At 36.2% G+C, this 22,235-nt stretch overlaps 1 protein-coding gene and 1 long non-coding RNA gene across 2 annotated transcripts; one reads left to right on the top strand and one right to left on the bottom strand.

Moving 5' to 3' along the window:
* Positions 1-1,268: 1,268 nt before the first annotated feature.
* Positions 1,269-4,943, bottom strand: LOC109395007 (uncharacterized). Its single transcript, XR_002126566.1, has 3 exons — positions 4,858-4,943; positions 3,771-3,808; positions 1,269-1,356 (listed from the first exon to the last, which is right to left on the bottom strand). It is a non-coding gene; the product is annotated as an uncharacterized LOC109395007 (long non-coding RNA).
* An 86-nt stretch (positions 4,944-5,029) lies between these two features.
* SLC25A31 (solute carrier family 25 member 31) lies at positions 5,030-22,133 on the top strand. Its single transcript, XM_019665577.1, has 6 exons — positions 5,030-5,371; positions 9,458-9,585; positions 14,099-14,216; positions 16,239-16,393; positions 17,865-17,990; positions 21,230-22,133. The coding sequence occupies exons 1-6, from the start codon at positions 5,134-5,136 to the stop codon at positions 21,425-21,427; spliced, it is 963 nt and encodes a 320-aa protein (XP_019521122.1). The 5' UTR covers positions 5,030-5,133; the 3' UTR covers positions 21,428-22,133.
* Positions 22,134-22,235: the final 102 nt, after the last annotated feature.

Raw genomic sequence — 22,235 nt, 5'->3', positions numbered from 1 at the left:
GCCCTCCACATTGTGTTTTGTACCTTTGGGGATTGATACAGAATTGCTGGGGCCAAAGCTTTAAATTAAGTCAACTTATTGCTAAGGCTAACTGACAATGCTAGGGAGAAAAAGTCTCCAGCACTACCAAAGGGTTGAAAATGTGATACACGTAACTGTGGAATTGCTGCCACCCACTTAACTGTTTAGGATTCATTTGGTAGTTAACAGAAAAAGATTCTTGCACTTAACAGACAAGCTAAGGGCAAACAAGATACATCGATTTCACGCAGAAATTGTTAAACAACTGTAATGTGGTTTAGTGTAGCTAATGCTAAACTTTTATCATATAACTTAGGTTCAAATTCCTTCTTCAAGTCATCAGTATAACAGTGATTGAAGAGACGTTCGAATAAATGCCAGCTCATGCTCCTTAGCCTCCTCCAGGATTCTGTTTTCCAAGTTGGCCATTTCTTGTCTCAATTCACTATTTTCACTGGTAAGAAAATGTTCATGAGCCTTGTCCAAGTCCTTCACGCCCTTTAAGAAACTGCAATACAAATGCACAAATTTTTTCAGTCTCCTAGTGTGAGCCACTCTAGCTTGGTAAAAAAGCTTTTGGTGTTCATGAAGCAAAACAGCCAGTTTTTCTTCTTCTTCCTTGGTTTTCTTCACATCCATATCCAAAGCTTGAAACACAGTCAGAAACTGTTTAGAATATTTATGAAAAATCTTCTGCCTTTGCTCCTTCTGCTTTTTCCTGGTTTGCCCAAGTTTCTGGTTAATGTTTTTTATGAAGGCATTAGTATCCCTCAGGAATCTTTTTTTCTTTGCAAGAAAAATCTTGTTATAGTCACCTTCAATTCCTCGCAACAGAGTCTTGATTTCATCCCCCACACCTTCTGTGAATGATCCTAAAGAACTTTCTCCCTCATGGTTATGAGTTACTGCCGTGATTCCTGCATCTTGGGGAACCTCGTTGGGTCCATTCTACTGTCTTCTGTCTCATCTCCTAAAATTATAGGATGCCACACTGAGGCTTCCCTGGGGCCTTCGCCACTATCTTCACAGGCGATGCCATCCTTGGGTGTTTTCTTTTTTTTTCCTTTTAATTATTTTTTATTATGAAATACACATTTTTTAGAATTAGTTTCAGCGGACTTGACGTGGCCTCCTCTTTAAGTCCTTCGTTTAGAGGTTCTGCTCATCTAGGGTCCAGGGAACTTCCGAAGTTGAATATCTTATAAATTATTTGTAATTTTGGTGTGATCCTGGGAGGTAGTCGGCACAGCGTCTGTCTATTCCGCCATCTTACCGGAAGTCCTTCGAGCCATTGCATTTTTAAGAAATAAAACCAAACATCATCTTGGTTTCCATCTGTAAATGGTTATTGAAGAAAACATTATAAGTAAACTTGGCAGTCCATTTTTTCAAATAGGTTCAAATTCATATCTGAAAGTAGATCAATCTGATTACTGGATAATAAGTGCCTATCTGTGACTTTATTAAATAAAGGGGACAGAGAAACAATACAGATACCCCAGAGGTATACTCTTTAGTAGGTATGGAAACATTCGTAATTGTATTTGTTCACATCCTGCAAATGGTCCCTTTCACCAAAGACTACTTATGCAAAATTATATAAATTTCATTTTAAAAGATATCAAGTACTGTCTTATCACCATCATCTATTTTTTAGCTCTCCAGAATTCCATCTTAGATTCTACCCCCTCTCCTCCCTCCTTCACCTTTCTTTAGTTCTCATTGGTTTGTTTCTTTTTGTGGCGTTATAGAACTGTACTTAGCAAGGGAGAGTTTCTCATTTGTGCCAAGGGACTGTTGATGGTGATGCATACAGGCAAGATGGTACATTTGCAGTGCCTGCTTTTTTATATTTCTAATACAAATGGAAAAACCTATGAAATAATTTACTAGGTTTGTCTGCTTTGAACACTCTTGAAAATACTTGTCTGTGTGAGTTCCCTCTAAATAGTGCCTGGCACGTGTTACATGCTATAAAAGTGTTAGCTACTACTACTGTTATTAAATATCCACTGGTTGAAAACTAAGGCATCAGCTAAATCATACCTGCTACTGTACACAATGTGGGAAAGAAGCTGAGGAAAAGTATTCAGCACTAAACACTTTTGGGAACAAGGATTTATACTTCGGATATTTAAAAAATGTTATTAAATGTTACTAAAACTTTAATCTATGCACTAAACTGTGTGAAAATAATGTAATTTTGTAGAGTTGTATTTCTATATTCTATGTAATTGAAGCTATTTTTATACTATATTGATAGTTTTTAATAAAGATGGTTTGGAGGTTTGTTTGCAGTTGTGTTGCTTTTTCATGCATTCATCCAAAAAATATTTATTAAATTTCTACTGTGTTCTGGATGATGGGGATACAGCAGTGAACAAAACCGCTGAAAGTCTCCACCCTCACGGAGCTTGTGATCCAGTGGGAGAGGCAGACCACAAGTAACACAAATAAGTAAAATATGGTGATAAAAGCCAAGAGAACCAAAATGAAGAAAATGGGAAATGGAGTGTGGGAGAGAGGGTGGCCAAGGAAAGGGTTACTGAGGTGACCCAGACCTGAAATGAGGAGACTAACCAGGCTGATTTCTAAGGAAAGCAGAGTGAACAGCAAAAAGATCCTGAGGCTCTATACTTTAAATAGCAACTTTATAAAGCACCAGTGCTTTTTTTCCCCCTAAATTAGTAGATAAAATGCAATGCAACAAGCTAAAATAAACATTTTCAGCTTAGTCTATTGAAAAGAGCTCATTAGAAGCTCTTAATAAAAGGGGTGGGGCCTACATTTCTAAGTACAGTAAAACCTTGGATTGCGAGTAACATGGTTTGCGAGCGTTCCACAAGACGAACAAACATTTCTAATACATTTTAACATGGTAAACGAGCGATGTCTTGCAATATGAGTAGTTTGTTTCCGGAATGAATTATGCTCTCAAACCAAGGTATTGCAGTACTTGCACTTTGGCTGGCTTCTATCAGTGAATACATGCCAGAAATAAGCAGGAGGATATCATAAACATATTATATTATAAACATAATATATTATAAATATATTATATACTATATTATAAACATAAACTACAGAGTCAAAGGTAGGGGAGAGGGGAAAGGGAGACAAGACAGTAAGGAAGAAGAGAAAACCGCCCTGGGGAGCAGCAGAACATTTGCTTTTCTATCCTCTGAGATAGTTGTTCCCTGTGACCAGAGATGTTTCCTTCAACCTCTCTTGGCATCTTGGAGTGTGATTCAAGTAATCACTCCCTTAAATAGTCCCCTGTGTGCTTGTTAAGGCTTCTAAATCCTTTAAACACTGAATGCTTTCATTCTTCAGGTTTTTGCAGAGAAAACACCAGTATTTTCTTGAATTTGCAATGGATTTCACAAAGGATTCTGAAGTCAATGCAATAAGACTAAATTTTTTTAAGCCTAGGAATAATGATTAATGCAATTGCTTCAGAAAGATTAATCTGGCGGCAGCATGTAAAATGGAGAGACTTAGAGGCTGAAAAATCAGTTCAGAGTCAAACAAGCCACTACAGCGGAGAAAGGAAAGGAGCACACAACACCCAACCAGTAGGACTTCCCAACTTGTTTCATGTGAGGTAATCAACATATTAACAAAATTCCTACTCTGGAATCCTTCCACCTATACATTTGGTTTTTCACTAGTGACAAATAATATTTAAAATGTAGCACATTTAAGATTATGAAAAAATTAGAACCTAAAGTTCAAAAAAAGTAACTCACCTCATGTTTTATCAGTGCGTTTCAAGACTCTGCAGGCCCTACAGAGTAAAAGAGAAGATGGAATCTCCATTTATTAGAAGCTATATCATTTATCAAGCAAGCTATAAAAATGACTCAGGAATATATTGCATGCTATTGCAGAGGGATCTCTAGGATATCCACATTGAAAAAGGCAAGGTGGAAGGAAATAGAGGCAGACATGATGTGCAGGATTGCTGTACATCTACTGATTCCTGCCCAAAGAAGTCAAACCTGAATCTGATTAAGCCTCAGATGAGTTTTTAAGGTGTGGTATGGGAGGGCAGCAGGTGTCACCAAAACACCTGTGACTCCATGAGGCCAAACCTTCTCTTAATAATACTAAGACATTATCTGCCTGTTTCACTCTTACTCTCATTAGTGTAAGTGGAGTTTTCCAGCTATTAATAGATGCTGTGTGACACTGCATAAGACTAAAAAGCGGTTATGTAGTAAGTCCAGCTGTCTTTTATTCAGTCACATTAGATTTTCAAAAATATAAAACAAGGCTATTTTTCTCACTAGCTTTAAAAATCATTTTAAAATATGTATTCTTTTGAATATTTAATATTTTTGTTTCAGTTTCTGAAATGGTCAATATCCATACACACACACACAGATGCTTCTTGGTGGTCTTATAATCTAAGAGTGAAAAAGGGTCCTAAAATCAAAGTCTGTGAGCCACTGTTCCGGAAGAGATCACTGGTGGCCTGCGCATTACAATTCCCTAAGCCCAAGCATTAAACAAAATTAAACGCCACTGCCCCGTCTCCTTCGTGCAGTCTGGATTGAGAACTGCTCTAGACAGAACTACCAATTTCGATAAAACACAGGAGAAAGAACACGTTGAATTATGCTACGGGGATGCCATCAGCAAAACAAGTGAGAATGTGACTAGACAAACAGCCGCTGTTAAATTAAATCTAAGAGAAAATGGAAGAGTAACCCTGGGAATTAAAACTAAACTCCATTGATTCCAGAGGGTTGGCTTACTGCTCGGTTCTAGCTTTGGCGGCTAACAACCCTTCTACAGAAGAAACAGCTCCCGGGGCCCCTTCCTGCACCTTACCGGCTCAAAACCGAAGGCCTCCGGGCGCTGCCCCAAGCAAAGAAAAGCTTGGCGCCGAACCGCATGTCGGCAGTCACGCGAACAGCGCCAGGTGGCGGAAGGCGGTTGGAGGCGCATGCGCAGCTCCGGCCCCCACAATGCTGTGCTGCTCTCCCAGCGTCCTGAGCGCCGTTTTCCCGCCAGACGACGCTGAAGCTGTTCTGGCCTTGCTTTCGCCGTCTCTCTCGCGCTTGCTCTGACTTAGCTGCCCCGGGGCTTTACTTCCGTCGTCCCACTATGCAGCGTGACCCTCCGAAGAAGCCGGAGAAGGAGGGCAAGCGGCTCTTTGACGTCGCGTCCTTCGGGAAGGACCTGCTGGCAGGCGGGGTCGCGGCGGCTGTGTCCAAGACCGCGGTGGCGCCCATCGAGCGGGTGAAGCTGCTGCTGCAGGTGCAGGCGTCGTCCAAGCAGATAAGCCCTGAGGCGCAGTACAAAGGCATGGTGGACTGTCTGGTGCGGATTCCCCGCGAGCAGGGTGCGTACGGGCGGCCGCTGCGCCCCCTCTTCCCAACCCGGTCAGCTTCCCAGAAAAGCGGGTGGGCCGGGCCGGGACGATTTGGGTAATGAGTTGGTTTCTTCATCTTCGAGAATTCAGTTTTTTAACCACGTTAAGAGACTCTGCTTTCACAGGGTCAAGAAGGCCTGCACATGACGAAGCCTGGTGCAGGGGAGACCACCACCTTCTTTCTCGAAATTTCACCTTCGCAACAGGTTTTCCCATCATGGCGCGCCATGCCGGGCTCGGAAGGCAGTGGTTGACCTCCCAAGACTGGGGGAGATCCATTAGGCACTTTGCTGTATGTTAACAGGTGCTTTAAAATGTTTAAATATTTATTGAAATGTCACGTTTGAGAAGTATTCCAAATATGGAAGCATTGGCCTCCCAGTGCTCTTGTTCCTAATCAGTGAATAGGTTGTGCTTATTACTGAGAACTACTGAGGACTAGGGCTGAGACTTACGAGGCACCAACCTCTGCACAAATTTGAGGGGGGCGCAAAATAACTCAGTGAAGACAAATGATAGTTTAATGCGGTATTCTTTTTTAATTCCAAGATGAGCAGAATATCAAAATTTTCAATAAAGACAGGATCAGTATTACCAGTTTTTCTTTTGCATCAGACCCTGTTTAAAATTTGATAGTTTCGCTTATTGTGGAGGTTTTTTTTCCATTAATATTGAAATTATTTCAAAGAATAAAGTGCTTTGTTAACCATTAGATGCCCTATTGCAGAATGGCTCCTAAGTTATCTCAGTGAATATGAGGATAAATTTATCACAAGCTTCTATAATTCATGCATATAGTTGGATTCAACTGAAAACTATATAAACTTTAAAAAGGAAATAGACGCGTTTATTGTGTCTGTATCCCGTTTATTGTGTCTGTATTCTGAACAAAAAGTGAAGTGACTTCAACTCCAGTGCAGTCTTTTTTTCCACTCCTAAGTCTAGGGTGGGTTACTGTCTCATAAAAATACATTCTGTCCCTAGGGATGTGGTTACAATTCTACTTGACCTGTTGGGTGCAGCACTTAGGGTCCAAGGTAGACTCTTAGGTGCGTGAGACCGGCTCCCACAATTCCAGGGGTTCCCTTAGGTGGAGACCGAGTCGGCGAAGAAAGAAGGAGGAGACAGAAGCGCTTTTCAAGAATTAATGTCTCACTTTATTTTTACAGCCTGTCCTTTTTATACTGGGCAGGTAACTATTTACGTCATTGAGTTGTTTTTCCACGTTTAAACCTTTACCCATTAGGAAATTGTTTTCTACATAGTTTCAATGTTCCTTCCTTCCCAGGGTCTATTTTCTTTAGAAGTTTGTTTTTCTCCGAATTTTACTTCCTCACGATGTTTCTTTTGTAGGGTACAGCCGGATCTGTTCTTCACTAATGACTAACTTATCCTAACTATGTATCAATTTCTTCCACTAATGGCCAGAGCTGAGTTCCTGCCTTGGCACTTAAAGGATGTTTACTACTTAGCAACTATTTCAAACACTACTGGCTAAACAGGATCTTTAAGAATTATAAGGTGCATAACTTGTCTATCACTAAGAATCTATCATTAAGAAACTAACAGTAAAACAGAATTAACAGTAAAACAGAACTCACTTATTTAAAGAAAATAAAACAATCAATATAAGAAGGGGTGTCAGATCTTTATCCTACTGGGGGCATCCAAAGGGGAATTTAAATTTTTCAAAACATAAAGCAATATCTGTTGCTCAGCCAGAGCTTCAGGACTTGTCACAATAGCAGTGTGCTAGGCCATATCAGATACTGAGGTGCAGCCGGCTCCCAACACTTAGGCACCATCTAAACTGAATTTACAATGCCCACCTGGGAGTGAGCTCAGATCTTTCATACTTAGTGGCTTACATCTCCCTACCCCATTGATTTTATCAGAGCAGGCTTCCCATTTCCCCCCAAGGTTTTTATAGGAAAAGTAGGAAACTATCCTTAGTTTATCTTCTAAGACCTCTTCAGAGAAGGGGGGGGGGCACTTTATTATTAGCTAATCTGCTTTAAATATTTAGTCACGTAAAGTTAAATATTCTGGGCAGATTGTGCTGACCAGTTCTAATTTATTTTATATTTAAAATTTTTTTTGTAATATTTAAGCCTAAATATATTCAATATGCCTCTTGTAAATTGAGATCATTCTGAATAGTGTTCCAGTTCCTGCTTTCTATACTTTCAGAGATGATCATAGCAGAACTCTAAGATGTTTTCTATTAGATACGAGTACGAGGCCTTTTTATGAATACACCAGGGTATGTCTCCTATGCTAAGAGGTTAGGAATTCAAAACATGGATAATATTGCCATCTAGGGGCTTTCTTGGAGACTTGTGGGGAATTTTTTGTTTAGCACAGCTATAGAGAAGGGTGTAGTCTTTAATTGCAGTGATGTGAGAGGCAAAGTCAGGGATGCTAAACATCTGCTGCTACACATGGCCAGTCGTACACACAGAAGATATATCCTGCATTTAAATGACTCAGATTCTCCACTGGACACTCGTGTAGCAGTAAAACCTGTTTGTGATTATCTAAGCCTCCAACCTAACTCTGATTTACTTATAAACGCAAGCTCTCTGGGGCATAGTTCTAGTATAGACTGATTCTAGTAATGCAGCTACCATGTAAGTAGAGGGAAGATTGTACTTGGTGTTGTTCAGGATTTTACTGAGAGTTCTTCATTGTGAAAACTCATGACAGCAACTCTGCTTGTGTACCACTTACATCGTCTGCATATGTAACTGTTTAATTCTTGATGATTGTACAAATATATGTACTGAATCCTTTTCCAAATGTCAATATGCATCTTAAGTTAACTCATTGAAGTAGAAGCATTTATTATGTCTATAGTGTGGTTCTTCTCTTTATAATTAAAATACATATTTTAAATTCTTTTTCTATATAACAGTGAGGGCACTATATTGATATTTTTTTGAATTGATGAAGAGAAAATTGTCTTTGAATTCTATTTCTAGATAGTAAAGTATTTTCAATAAATTATAATATAGAGTGGGCTTGAGCCTGGTTGAGAATTACCATGCTAGATTATTTTTGAACTTTACTAGGCAATCAAATTCTGAGATTGATACTTTCTGGAATTTGCCTTCTGTCTCTTTTCCCATTTCAAGTATTCTAAAGTTTCTCGTCATGTTTGCTATAATTTTACTAACTTTTATTTAGGCAACATGGAATGAGTCTAAGAGACATGAACTCAGAAGGCACCACTAGCTATCTTCTCACTATCTTCTTACCTTATCTCTTTTTTCCACTCCAAGGATAGCTCTTTTCATTCTGGCTTTGAGCATAGCTTTAAACATTTCTTCCGGGTGTCTTTTTATAAGCTCCCCTTGGGTTATGAAAGACTCTGGATTTACCCTGACTGATGCTATTCTGATTTACTCTATTCTTTAGTTGCTTTTATGATCTTCCAACTCTGTATGTGCAGCTCTGAATTATAAGAGTAACACATATTAGGAGTGGTCAATCCATGGAGATTTGAAGAGGGAAGATAACTGACCTTGAAAGTTTCCTCCAGTCTCTCCAGCAGGCCTCTGGAGGCTGCCTTGAATAGTAAATCGATCCCTTTTCTGTCTCGGTTCCAGAATATAAAGATAAGGATGCTTTAGACTCTTCTGTCCCTTTCTCATTCTCATAAGTATGTATACAAACCAGTTTTGTTCCAGCAGCCTTACCACATTAGGAATTGTATATCATGATTTGGAAGTGAGGCTAAGGGTTACTAGCTTCTCTGACAAATACTCTTGGCCTTTGTTTTTCTATTAGTAAAGAGCCTTATATTCAACTGATAATGCTTTACATAGGTTCTTAGGTATTCAAGGTTTTTTATTGAAAATTAACGAAATTGGAATGAAGCACCTGGAGTTAAATAAACTGCCTTTTTAATTCAGGGTAGACATACCTAAACTTTATTTTTGTCTCAGGAGAAAGGGATTTAGTTTTAGATAATTCAAATAGCTGTTTGTTAAAACTATGGGAATTATTTAATAATAATACAATATAAGTTTATATTTAGTATGCTTTCTTTTGTAGGTTTCTTCAGTTTTTGGCGTGGTAATTTGGCAAATGTTATCCGGTATTTTCCAACACAAGCTCTAAATTTTGCTTTTAAGGACAAATATAAACAACTTTTCATGTCTGGAGTTAATAAAGAAAAACAGGCAAGTAAACATATTTGAATAGCTCTGAAATTTTCTAAGAAATAGTTGGATTTGTCTTTTCTGTGATGTTTTATTTGGGGAGGAGGTGCTCAAGTGGTGGAAAAAATAATAAAACAGTAACTTAACATATTATATAATATGTGTTAAATTATAGAAATTATATATGAAAAAAATTATATTAACTTTTAAAAGCTTCTCTAAACCTTTTAACAGAGTTTTAATAATTAAGGGATCTTTTGTCTCAAGACAATATTTCTCTGAATAAATATTAATTTTAATGTAATTTACATTTTATAATCACTATTTTACTGCACTAGGAAAATTAAGCATTTTATCTGCTTTTATTAAGCAAATAAAAAACAGTCAAGTGATATGTATTCCTACCTCTGAAGTAATTATTCCCTAAAAAAATAGTTTCTTCTTTATGACTAAGGATCTTTTTAGCTGAGATTAAAGTGCATAGGAAGATCAAATCAAACAAAACAGGAAAATGATAAATTTAAGTTTGAGAATTCTTTTTTTTTATTGCAAAGGTGCTTTTTCTATTCAAGGTAATCACTCCTGTGGTTACAAACTCTCAATTTCAAAATTTCCTTCTCATATGAACTCTGTCATTTTCCTGGTTTCTATTTGTTTTGCTGCCTCCATATACACTGTGCCATCTACATTACTCTCAAGGTCTTCTCTTCCGCCTTACAAAGGCTCTCTTCTCCTTCATCCTTTCTCTTTTCCTCTTCCCCCAAGCAATCAACAAGCCAAGCTGTCCTAGCAGGGTCTTGAAAAGCAGCTGTGTGTGGTGGTGGCCCCATGCACGTGTGATAAAACTGCATGGAACTAAGTACACACAATGAGTGTGTGTACAACTGGTGAAATCTGAATAAGACGGGTGTTACCAATGTTAATTTCCTCTACTATTGTCACATTACTTATTACTAATGAGAGGAATCAGTTGGAGAGTTTACAGACTCTGTATTAATAAGTTTTTAAAAAATAACTTTTACGAAGGTGTGTACCTACTATACACATATATCTTTCACCAGATTTTCACCTTACCTTTTGAGGTGGTTATTTTATTCCAAATGTAGAGCTAAGGAAAACAAGACTCAGGGCTTAAAGCACTTTCTGAGTCATTTGTTCAGGTCTTTCTAACTCCCAAACTCATCCTTCTACTTCACTCTATTCCTCTCTAAGCTAAAGTGACTAGATAGGTAGGTGATTGTTATTGGAAGAGGATCTATAGCCTTCAATAGCCTCAAAGTAGACTGAGACCTAAAAAAAGTTATTTTATACCTTCTCCATTTCTGTCCTTACTGTTAACTGTCATAGCATTTCTAGAGTCAAATTCCTAAGAAATAGACACTGGCCCAGCTCATCTTTTTCTTCCAGGTTACACATCATGTACTAGTCTATAGGTTAGGTACCCCAGGGTCAGATGCTATCTGCTGACCCAATTATCTCTGTGTGATTATGAAACAGGGCTATCAATGCAGCACTTATGAGTTTCACTTTTTAAAAAGGAGCCATGGGAGTCTGAGGATAGGAAGTGGCATTCCTAGTACCCTTCATTAAACACATATTTATTGCGTGCATTACTGCTACTCAGGGCAAGGCCCAGGACTTGCTTTGTGAAATAAATGGAAGAATCCTGGCCTCAAAATAAATGCAAACAACCAATCTATTCATGAACTGAATAGATAAGTAAAATGTGATAAATCCATATAGTGGAATAGTATTTGGCAATAAAAAGGAATGAAGTGCTAACACATGTTACAATGTGGATGAACCTTGAAAACGTTACGTTCAATGATAGAAGCCAGTCACAAAAAACTATGTATTGTGTTATTCCATGGGTAGGAAATGTCCAGAATAGGCAAATCTACAGAGACAGAAAGTAGCTTAATGGTTACCTAACCTATGGCTCTTGGGGGAGCCAGCAAAGGACATGGAGTTGTCTGCTAATGAGTACAGGGTTTCTTTTTGGGGTGATAAAAAATGTCCTGAACGTAGTAATGTGCGGCTCCAGCAGGTCCAGGGGTTCCCTCAGGTGGAGGCGGCTTCTGCGAGGAAAAGAAGAAAAACGGGTGGAGACACAGGAGCGCTTTTTCAAGAAGAGAAGTGTCTCACTTTATTCTTATAGCATGTCCCTTTTATACTGGGCAGTTGACTATTTACATATAGAGCTGTTTTTTCCAGAGTTGTTTTTCCAAGTTTAAACCTTTACCCATTAGGAAATTGTTTGCTACATAGTTCAATGTTCCTTCCTTCCCAGGGTCTATTTTCCTTAGAAGTTTGTTTTTCTCAGAGTTTTACTTCCTCATGATGTTTCTATTACAGGGTACAGCCAGATCTGTTCTATACTAATGACTAACTTATCCTAATTATGTTTCAATTTCTACCAAAATGGCCAGAGCCCAGTTCCTACCTTGGCACTTAAAGGATGTTTACTACTTAGCAATTGTTTCAAACACTACTGGCTAAACAGGATCTTTAAGAATTATAAGGTGCATAACTTGTCTATCACTAAGAATCTATCATTAAGAAACTAACAGTAAAACAGAATTATCGTAATATGTCAAACTCATTTATTTGGTTAAAGTAAATAATATAAGAAGGGGTGTCAGATCTTTATCCTACTGGGGGCATCCAAAGGGGAATTTAAATTTTCCAAGACATAAAGCAGTATCTGTTTCTCAGTCAGAGCTTCAGAATTTGTAACAATAGCAGTGTGCTAGGCCCTGTCAGAAACTGAGGTGCAGCCAGCTTCCAACAGTAATGATTGTACAAGTCTGTGAGTATGCTAACAATCCACTGAATTGAATACTTGGCATGGGTGAATTGTATGGAATATAAATATATTAGTTGTTAAGTTAGTAAGGTTATTAAGTAAAAATAATTTTTAAAAATTTATAGTCTGGAGGAGGTAAGATAAGGCATGTACACAAATAATTGTAAATTGAAAGTAGAAAGTGATTGTAAGTTGTATTTTAAAAAAATGAGAACCTGGAACATGTTGACACATTCTACATATTGGTCAAATGATTCAACCTTTATTCTCTGAGAGATAAAGTATTCATGAGAAGAAGGTATTATTACATACACTTTTGGTTGGGTTGGAGATCAGAGATTTCAGGGAAGAAGTAGAATTTGAATTGGAACATAAATCAATAACTTATTTTAAAAAGATAGAAGAAATAAAAAGGGACATGAAGGGCATTCCGAGCCAAGAGAAAATTGAGAGTTCCAAAGCTGAGACTCAAAGCTATTGTTAGAAATAAGAGCCAGAGAATAAAGCAAGAAACTGAGCTTGATTAGAATATCATGCACTTTAATGCATTTAATGGCTACAGTGACCTTGTACCCTAGATTTTCTGTAACAGCTCCAATTCAAATATTCATTTCTTCTCCAGTAAACTCTAGATGTTGAAAAGCAGTTTACTAGACCTAATTAAGTAGGACCCATTTTAAATGTTTTTCAAAAGAACCTCAACAGCCCATGTGAACCAGTAGATCAATAAGGCCTAACTTACATGTCACTTTGATTTGTGACAATTTTCATGTCAGCGTTTGAACGTAATATATGCATTTTTGAACTGTTTAAATTTAATTCTACTAACATTACAAAGTGAATAGTGGCATGTTAGAGTATTGCTGCCCCCCTCCAAAAAAGGGCACAACTAAAGTCTCCATAGATGCCTGACATTTTAGTCATAACTAACACTGTTATTAACAAAAAACGTGTACAGTTTAAAGAGATGATTATCGTATGTGGCCTTCTTTGTAAATTTGGGCTACTCTTGCTGGAGGCCATTAAAGTTTTTCTGTTTTTTTTCCAGTTTTGTTTTGAGAAACTGTCGACTTTTTTTTTTTTTTAAGATTTTTATTGGGGAATTGGGGGCATGGGAACAGTGCTGGGAAATTGGGGGAAGGGGAACAGACAAGTTGCTGTCGTTTTGTTCTTTACTCTAGTTGTGGAGGACGTTGCTCCACTTGCCCAAGTTGGCACCATCATTGCGCTCTTCCCGGGCGAGACACATCAGTCACCAGCTTCTGGACAGCCGCTCACAGCGGCTGCTGGCTACACACGGTAGCCCGTGGCAACCCACTGCCACAAGGGGTGCAGCCTACGCCATCCGTGACTCCCAACAGCCCAGCTCCAGGTTGAGCTGTTGTTCAGCATCTTAGCTGTGGAGGGCAGTGTCACTGGCCCTCACATGTGGGTTCCGAACTGGGGTCCTCTGGTGTCCCAAGCCAGTTCTTAACCATTGCGCCACTCGGCCAGCCCCATTAAAGTATTTTGGAATTTCAGTATGTCAGCCTCTAAACTTTACCTCCCAGACTGCCTGGTAAGAAACAGGCTACATGGACATGAAGAGATGTATTTTGGATAATATGATATGCATTATTATAGATGTTCACTTTAGTATGTATGTCTATCTTTTTAACTTTTATATAAATAATTTTAAATATGCAGAATCGGTAGTTTAATAATGACTTTTTAATTAATGTGTTTCAGTTCTGGAGGTGGTTTTTGGCAAACCTGGCTTCTGGAGGAGCAGCTGGGGCAACATCCTTATGTGTGGTATATCCACTAGATTTTGCCCGAACCAGATTAGGTGCTGATATTGGAAAAGGTATGAGATTTTTAGAAATACTGTTACTCTTCGTGTTTTGAACAACGTATTGTTTATTGTAACAATAGGGCTTAAAGATTACTGCTTTTTCTTTTTTCATAAAAGAGGGAAGGGGAAGGCCTACACTGTAGTAACAAAAGAGCAAACACCAAAATTGTTTATAATTTTCCTTTTTTTCCTAGAGAGCCATCTCCTAGATCCCTCCATGCACTTCTTCCTATCTCGACTATGACTCCTCTCTGGGTCAGATGTACAGCTCTTCCCCTAGAAATTCCCTTTGCCTCTGCCCTCACTTGTTTACCACATCGTCCTATGTTTTTGTTACACGTGTTTTGGCAGATTATACTGTGGTAGCTTTCTGAGCTTTGTGAAGAGAGTGGACTAGGAGATAAATTGAGGTCCTGCATGTCTAAAAATGTCTGTTTTACCCTCTTAATACTTAACCATATATAAAATTCTGGGTTTAAACTTATTTTCTTACACAATTTTAAAAGTATTAACTCTGGATTCTAGTTTCTACATTGCTCTTAAGAAATCAATCTCTTACAGCTGATCCTTTTGCATGTGCCTTTTTTTCTTTTTACATACCTTATATCCCTGAAGATCTGACATTTCACAAGATGTATCTCATTGTGTGAGTCTTTCTTTCAGTGACCGTGGAGGTAGCTCCACATTAAGTCTGGAGCCTTGCATTCAGTTCTGAGGATGGCAGAGGAGTAAGTCACTTCATGCTCAGGGCGAGGCTGTGGATTTTGAGCATCCAGATTTTACTTTGCTTTCACCACAAGATTAGTACCTAGTAACTCTAATTTCTAAGTCTTTCTGAGGTTATTGGGGTCAAATGGCTCACTTCTCAATAATACCCCGTTGGCAAGAAAGTAGGTTTCAGCTTTCTCTGATTCCTCTACCCGCTTTCCGTCTTGCTATAATTTGTGGATTTTATTTTGTTATGTACTGTTTTTTTTTGCTTGTATGGATTTAATCCTGTTTTATTCCTTTGTTGTTTTAGTAGAATGTCTTAAGAGAGCAGAGGTTCATTTCACAAATATTTCTTTAGTGCCTGCTGTGAACCAGGCCCTGCCTCAGATACAAGATGTGTATGTGTGACACACACACACACACACCACAAAACATGGAGCTCATGGCTTGTCTGCCTTGTGCAGGACACAAGTGATAAATGAATTAATGAAAAAAATATACTGTCTAGTGCAGGACACAAGTGATAAAAAATTAATGACAAAAATATACTGTCACTTAGCAATAAATGCCATGAAACAAAATTTAGGTGAAGGGAGTGACATCAATTTAAGATAAGTAATCACAGAAAATGCCTCAGAATGGGTAGCGGTTTGAGCAAAGATGAAGATATGAGTTCTATCTATCATGTTTAACTGGCAGTCCAAATTTTCTTATTATTGCTAAAGAAGTGAAAATAACATGTATCTTGCTTGAAGCTCAGTTCTATAGTTTTATTTTCTCTCAAAATTGAGAGAATTTAATTTATATTAAAAGGTTATATTCTACATGTAATGTTTTTCAAATATTGTCAGAGTTCTAGGTCAAGGGAAAATAACAAAACCAACAAACACTTGAAAAATGTGACACCTCATCTAAAATGTTAATGATCCTTAAGTTACTAGTTTTTAGCTTTGTCTTTTTCCTTTATCTTTTTGCTTTTCAACTGAAGCAAGTTGTAGAGTTTTTCATTCTTAATGAAAACTAAGAACTTCTCCATTCCTAGTAATTACATTCCTAGTAACTTATGGTAATTTTATTAAAATGTTTTAAACCATTCAAATTGCTTGAATTAGATTGCTTTTATAAGAGATTAATATTATCAGTTAAAATTTTTTAAGATACTACTTGAAATCTTAATTATTTTTTAATGAATGGGAGAATTTTGTGTCCTTTTTGTTAGATTCCTAGTGGTAATTCCAAATAATTTAAATCTGTAGAATATTTAATTAAATTTTATGTATAATATATAATGCTTCTAATAAACTTTAAATGGCTTTATTTTAGGTCCCGAAGAACGACAATTCAAGGGGTTAGGTGACTGTATTATGAAAATAGCAAAATCAGATGGAATTATTGGTTTATACCAAGGGTTTGGTGTTTCAGTACAGGGCATCATTGTGTACCGAGCCTCTTATTTTGGAGTTTATGACACAGTTAAGGTAATTCGGGGCTTTAACTAGTATATATTAAACAAATGGTTTGTTTCTTTTTTTTCTAATTAGTAATACATTCAGCAGATATGTTTTCTTTTAATTATAGAGATCAAAATGAATGATGAAATAAGATGTTACAGAACTCTGTTTAATTGTGACTTTGCCACAACCTAATTAAATTAGAGCTCTATTGTGATTCTGACTTTAGATATAAAGCATTAAGCCAAATGTTAAGTTTTGTGCTGTTTGCACTGAAAGACTCACTATGCATCAAATTACAAATATGAAACATCTAAATAGGCTTACATCATAATCAAATCTTTGGCATATAGAAAGGCTTCTTCTAACAGAGTTGTTTTGATTTTACATTCACTTTATTTTCACTTTTTTAAATGCAAATAAACAATTTACCAAATCATTTTTGGAAAGTAGGCAAGGCATAATTAATTAGTTGAATGCTGCTGTAGCTCAGGTGTCTATTGGGAATTGTTAGATTCTATATTGTATTCTCCAGGTTGTTTCAGCAATTTGCCTTTTCATTTCAGATTTTAGTAGCAGTTCCACAAGGTAGGAAGGAGAAATATTGTAATAATGGGTACAATTTTTTGAGCCATTATTTAGCTCTATGAATCTTTTTAAGTACTTTACATCTTCACAGTGCTCTAGGATAGCTTTTAATATCCCCACTTTAAAGGTGAATAACCTAGGAGTGGTTAAGTAATTTATTTAAGTGGCAAGCAAAAATCCCGTGTTCTTAATCACTACGTCATAATGCTTCCAAAAGGAAGCAATGAAATTAAGATCAGTATTATTTACTAAATAAGATTAAAAGTTAAAGGAAATTTTATAATAGTTTTATATATTATCTCTACCTTCCATCATTATAAATGCAGTTGAATGTCATTTTTATTGTGGTCTCAGCATGTTACTTTTAGTTGTAATGTATTTTTTAGATAGATAAGTTAACAGACGTTACAGGATCTTACATATGTTTATTTAATGGCAGAAAAATTTATATGTACACTCCCCCTGCTTTTTTCTGTTATCCCCTGTAGTAGTTGTGAAATTTGGAACTGTTTCTGCCATAGCTTAGGGCTTTAAAGCTGCTTATGAAATATTACCTGTTGATCATAATAGCAAGCATTCTTTCACTTTTTTCAGGTCAGTGAAGAGCCATGGAAGAACTTTTTTGGTCACTATTACTATCTCCCCTAGTTTTCAGAGCCATTAGTAACAAATCAATTATAATAGCAAATAAGCTTTTCTTTTTCAAATATGTTTTTGAAGTATTCTCCTCTCTTACTGATACCCTGCTATTACAATATTTTAATTTTCCCACATTAAATCCAACTGTTTTTTACTGCATTTTAAGTATAATTGAGCCCTTGGTTGTATATTTGTGAGAATTATCTTTTAACTTAGGATTTAAAGTATATTAGAAATTTAGATGGTTACTTGATACATTATTCTTTTCTAGGGCTTACTACCAAAACCAAAGGAAACCCCATTCGTTGTCTCCTTTTTCATTGCTCAAGTTGTGACTACATGCTCTGGAATCCTTTCTTACCCCTTTGACACAGTTAGAAGACGTATGATGATGCAGGTATTTTATGTTATTATTTGTGTGCTTGAGTTTTCTGTCTCTGATATTCAGATATAATGAATTCAAGTTTTAGAGAAATTTTGGCTAAAAGGCATAGATCATATGTTTTACTTATTAAAATAAATACATGCTGTTTTCTGTCTTGTATTCTTTCCTATCCCTAAACAGCTATCATCCAGCAAAGCTTCTTCCTTGTATGCCATCAGAACAGAAATGTCTTCCACTCCAATAGCAATATATTATTTTTGGGGTGGAAGGGAATGACAGGGATTGGATGAGCATGTCTATCTTAACTGAATATTAGATGAAGTAGAAGAAGACCAGTCACAAGCCATTGACATGTGTGTCATCATTTATTCTAGTATGTTTTAATAAAATTTGTTTATAATTATATTCTAAATATAAAACCCCAATCCCAAATTTTGATGCATTCAGTCTCCATTGCTGTAACTTGATTCATTCATTCAGCAAATATTTGAGTATTTAGTCTATGCTAAACTAGGGTAACACAAAATAAGGCAGAACCTGTCCCCAAATTTATAGCATATTATTGAAGGCATATAGTTAATGGTGTAAATAGAAGTTTGCATAGGTTCCAGGAATGCAATAGAGGAGGGGTGCCCAAATGATTAAAGTGACCAGATATGGCCTCTTGGCGAGCTGAATCTTAGTAAATAGGCTTTTTCTCCAGATAACGAGAGCACATTGCAAGCAAAGGGGGAAAAAAATACATAGAGGTGCGACTGAGAAGTAGTTCAGTCTACCAGACTAAAGGTTTCATGAGGGCAAGCAAAAATGAGGCCAGAAAACTGGAAAAATAATATAATGCTTGAAGTGCCAGATACTGTCCAAAGCATTTTACACTTGTTAACTCTCAAAACAATGCCAAGAGGTGTAGTTGCTATCATTATCCTCATTTGATGTCTATAAAATGGTCCTGGAAGAACTCAGTAGGCCACCTGAAAGGGAAAAGCATATCTAATCTATTACTTCATGAACTGTCCTTAAAATTATTTCATTTACATCTGTTTCTTCTTGATCTGTATCTAGCTCTAGCTTAATACATTGAAAATGTTTTTAAATGGAAAATCAAGCATATCAACGGTGGATTAGTAAATGGTACTGTATCAACGTTAAATTTTCTGATTTTGATAACAAGATATATGCAAGAAAATAGTCTCAGAAAATGCACACTGAAGTGTTTAAAGATAAGGGTCATGATATCTGCAACTTACTGTCAAATAATTGTATTTTAGCATATTTAGTGTATTTCTAAGACTGCCATAACATAATACCATAGACTGGGTGACATAAACAACAGAAATTTTTTTCTCATAGTTCTGGAGAGCAAACGTTCAAGTCAAGGTGTCCAGCAGGGTTGGCTTCTTCTAAGGGCCTGTCTCCTCGGTTTGTAGATGGCCGTCCTCTTCCTGTCTTCCCATAATCCTTTGTCTTTCTTTTCTTATAAAGGTGGACATATTGGATGAGGACTCACCTTAATGAGCTCATTTAACCTTAATTACCTTTATAACGACCCTGTTTCCAGATACAGTCACATTCTGAGGTGTACTGGGGGTTAGGACTTCAACATATGAATTTTGTGGGGACTTAATTCAGCCCATAACAGTACTCTTTAATTTTTGTATTTTCATTTTATATCTCACAACTTTGTTAAGCAATCACAAACAGTAATCTACATGTACACTCTTTGAAGATTTTTTTTTTACACACACAGGTATATAATCTGCAAATAATACCAGGTTTTTCCCTTTCACTATCAATTCTTACACCTTTTATTTCCTTTTCTTGCTTTTCTGCACTGCCTAAGACCTCTGATTTGGTGCTATATTAAAGAAATAATAACTGGAAACCTTGTCTTGTCCCTAATCTTACAGAGAATGTGTTCAGTGTTACATAATTTAATGTTAGCTGTCGGGTTTTTGTAGTTACCCTTTTTCATGCTGTGCTGTTCCTTTCTGTTTTGGGTTATAACAGTTTTTAATCATGAATGGTGGTCTGTTGAGATGATCATAACATTTTCTTCCTTTCATATGTTAATATATTAAATTAATCTATTGTCCTGAGCTAAACCAACCTTATATGCCTGGGATAAACCCAGCTTGGTCTTGATGTTTTGTATTTTGTATCCTTTACTGGGTTTGATTTGCTAGTTTTTATTCAGGAGTTTTGCATCCAGTTTCAGTGACATTGGCTTGGAATTTTTCCTTCTTGTACTGCCCTAGTCTAATTTTGGTCTCAAGGCCATGCAAGCCTCAAAAAATGTGTTGGGGTCTTCCCACTTTTTCTCTTCTCTATAATTATGTAAGATTAGCATGAAATCTCATTGAATGTTTGGTAGGGCTCACATATAAAGCCATCTGGACACATGGTTTTCTTTATGAGAAGATTTTTACCAGCTGATTGAATTTCTTTAATGAATTTATTATTCCTAATTTTTTTCTATTCTGTTGTAAATTATGCCTTTTAAGGAATTCATCAGTTTCTCCTGAGTTTTCAAAATAATTGTCATGAAGTTGTTAGTAATATCTTGTTCTTAATCTCTGGATCATTTATGGTGATGTTATCTTTGTCATTTCTAATAATTCGGGGGCCCTTTTTAATAGTATAAGGGCCTTTTCTTGTTTTTCCTCAAATAATGTTTTCAGAAATTTGTCAGTAAATTATTTAAAATAACTATTGGCTTTTTATGCTTTCTGATGTGTTTATTTTCTGTTTCCTTTATTTTTACTTTTTTAAAAAATTTCTACCTTAGATTTTTTTTTCTAAGAATGTCTGTTCATTAATTTTCAGCCTTTCCTTTCTAATATTTCAAGGTCATTAATGTTCTTATAAGTTACCACTCAAGCTGCATCTTACAATTTTAGTTAATGGAGTTTTGTGGTTATTAGGTTTTAAATATTTTCTAAGATGTGTTTTCTTAATAGCCAAACATACGATATTTTTCTGGTTACCTTTTTTGCTATTGAATTATCACTTCATTGCAATGTGGTGAGAAGATAAATCATTGTATGTGATGCCATCTTTTGAAATTGGTTAGTTTTTAAGTGCCTAAAAAGTATGAGTGTTCTCCAACCATAAGTAAAGTATTCAGTATATATGTGCATTAACTCAACATGCTTATTCAACACAGTGTTACTTTTATATTAGTGCTGAGGAAAATCTATCTTAAGATAAAAGTTATGAAGATAATGGCAAATTATTTGTCTTTCTTTATATAGAGTGGTGAAGCTGAACGGCAATATAAAGGAACTTTAGACTGCTTTGTGAAGATATACCAACATGAGGGAGTCAATGCATTTTTTCGTGGCGCGTTCTCCAATGTCCTTCGTGGTACAGGGGGTGCTTTAGTTTTGGTATTGTATGATAAAATTAAAGAATTCCTTAATATTAATGTTGGAGGTAGTTCATCAGATTAAATTGTTAAATGCATATATTTAACTTGTTAAACATACAGATTACATAGCTGCCATCTGTATACATTTTGATAGCAATTTTTAAAATGGTAATTCTGCAATAAAGCATAAGCTTTTTTCAAGGGTTTACATACTAAAAATCAGATAAATGTGGGTTTCCTTCCCAGTTAGACTGAAACTCACTTTAATAAGAGATTTTACTTATTATAAGTAGTATATGTTATTTCTGTTAGTTTAAAATCCTTTTCTTACTTTTGTGATAAAAATTAAAATGTATAATGTTAAAATATAAGAAATGAAAGTTTGCTCTTTTAAAATGCTATTCTTTTACTGTAACTGTCTACCCATCTTTTAAAATCATATGATATGACCAATATTTCTTAAAAGCTTATCGGATATGTTATCATATCAGTGGGCATAAATAAGCTTTCTTCTACAACATGCCTAGTAAGACAGCTTGAGTATTACTAAGTATAGTGTTTATGGCATCATATAGCTCTTAATAAGCACAGATTCTAGATCAGATCATAAAAAAAAACCCTGATAATGACTTTAATGAAACTATAAACCTGTAATTGGAAAATAAAAGATATAAAATGGCATAGATGATTTTATCTTTAAAATAAATAAAATCTTGCTAATGTAAATATATCTTGGAACAAAAAAAAATCCCCTTGAAATTAGTTTGTGTACTCTGTATTGATAATAAAGGAAGATTAAAACTTATATCTGAGCCTTTTCTCCTTGATTTTAACTTTATTAATAAGCAGAGAATAACAAAATTTTTGTCATAATTGGGAATTGGCTTGAA

This window comes from Hipposideros armiger, unplaced genomic scaffold (assembly GCF_001890085.2).
Source record: "Hipposideros armiger isolate ML-2016 unplaced genomic scaffold, ASM189008v1 scaffold_1, whole genome shotgun sequence".
NCBI classification, from domain to species: domain Eukaryota; kingdom Metazoa; phylum Chordata; class Mammalia; order Chiroptera; family Hipposideridae; genus Hipposideros; species Hipposideros armiger.
The sequence above is the reverse complement of the archived record's forward strand: the minus strand, read 5'-3'. Positions and strand labels throughout refer to the sequence as shown.

What these genes read in the sequence shown, in the direction of transcription:
- SLC25A31 (XM_019665577.1), top strand. Translation starts at nt 5,134, where the DNA reads ATGCAGCGTGACCCTCCGAAGAAGCCGGAGAAGGAGGGCAAGCGGCTC. An exon ending in GAGTTAATAAAGAAAAACAG is followed by an intron (nt 9,586 to 14,098) that starts GCAAGTAAACAT and finishes AATGTGTTTCAG; the next exon opens with TTCTGGAGGTGGTTTTTGGC. An exon ending in AGGTGCTGATATTGGAAAAG is followed by an intron (nt 14,217 to 16,238) that starts GTATGAGATTTT and finishes GCTTTATTTTAG; the next exon opens with GTCCCGAAGAACGACAATTC.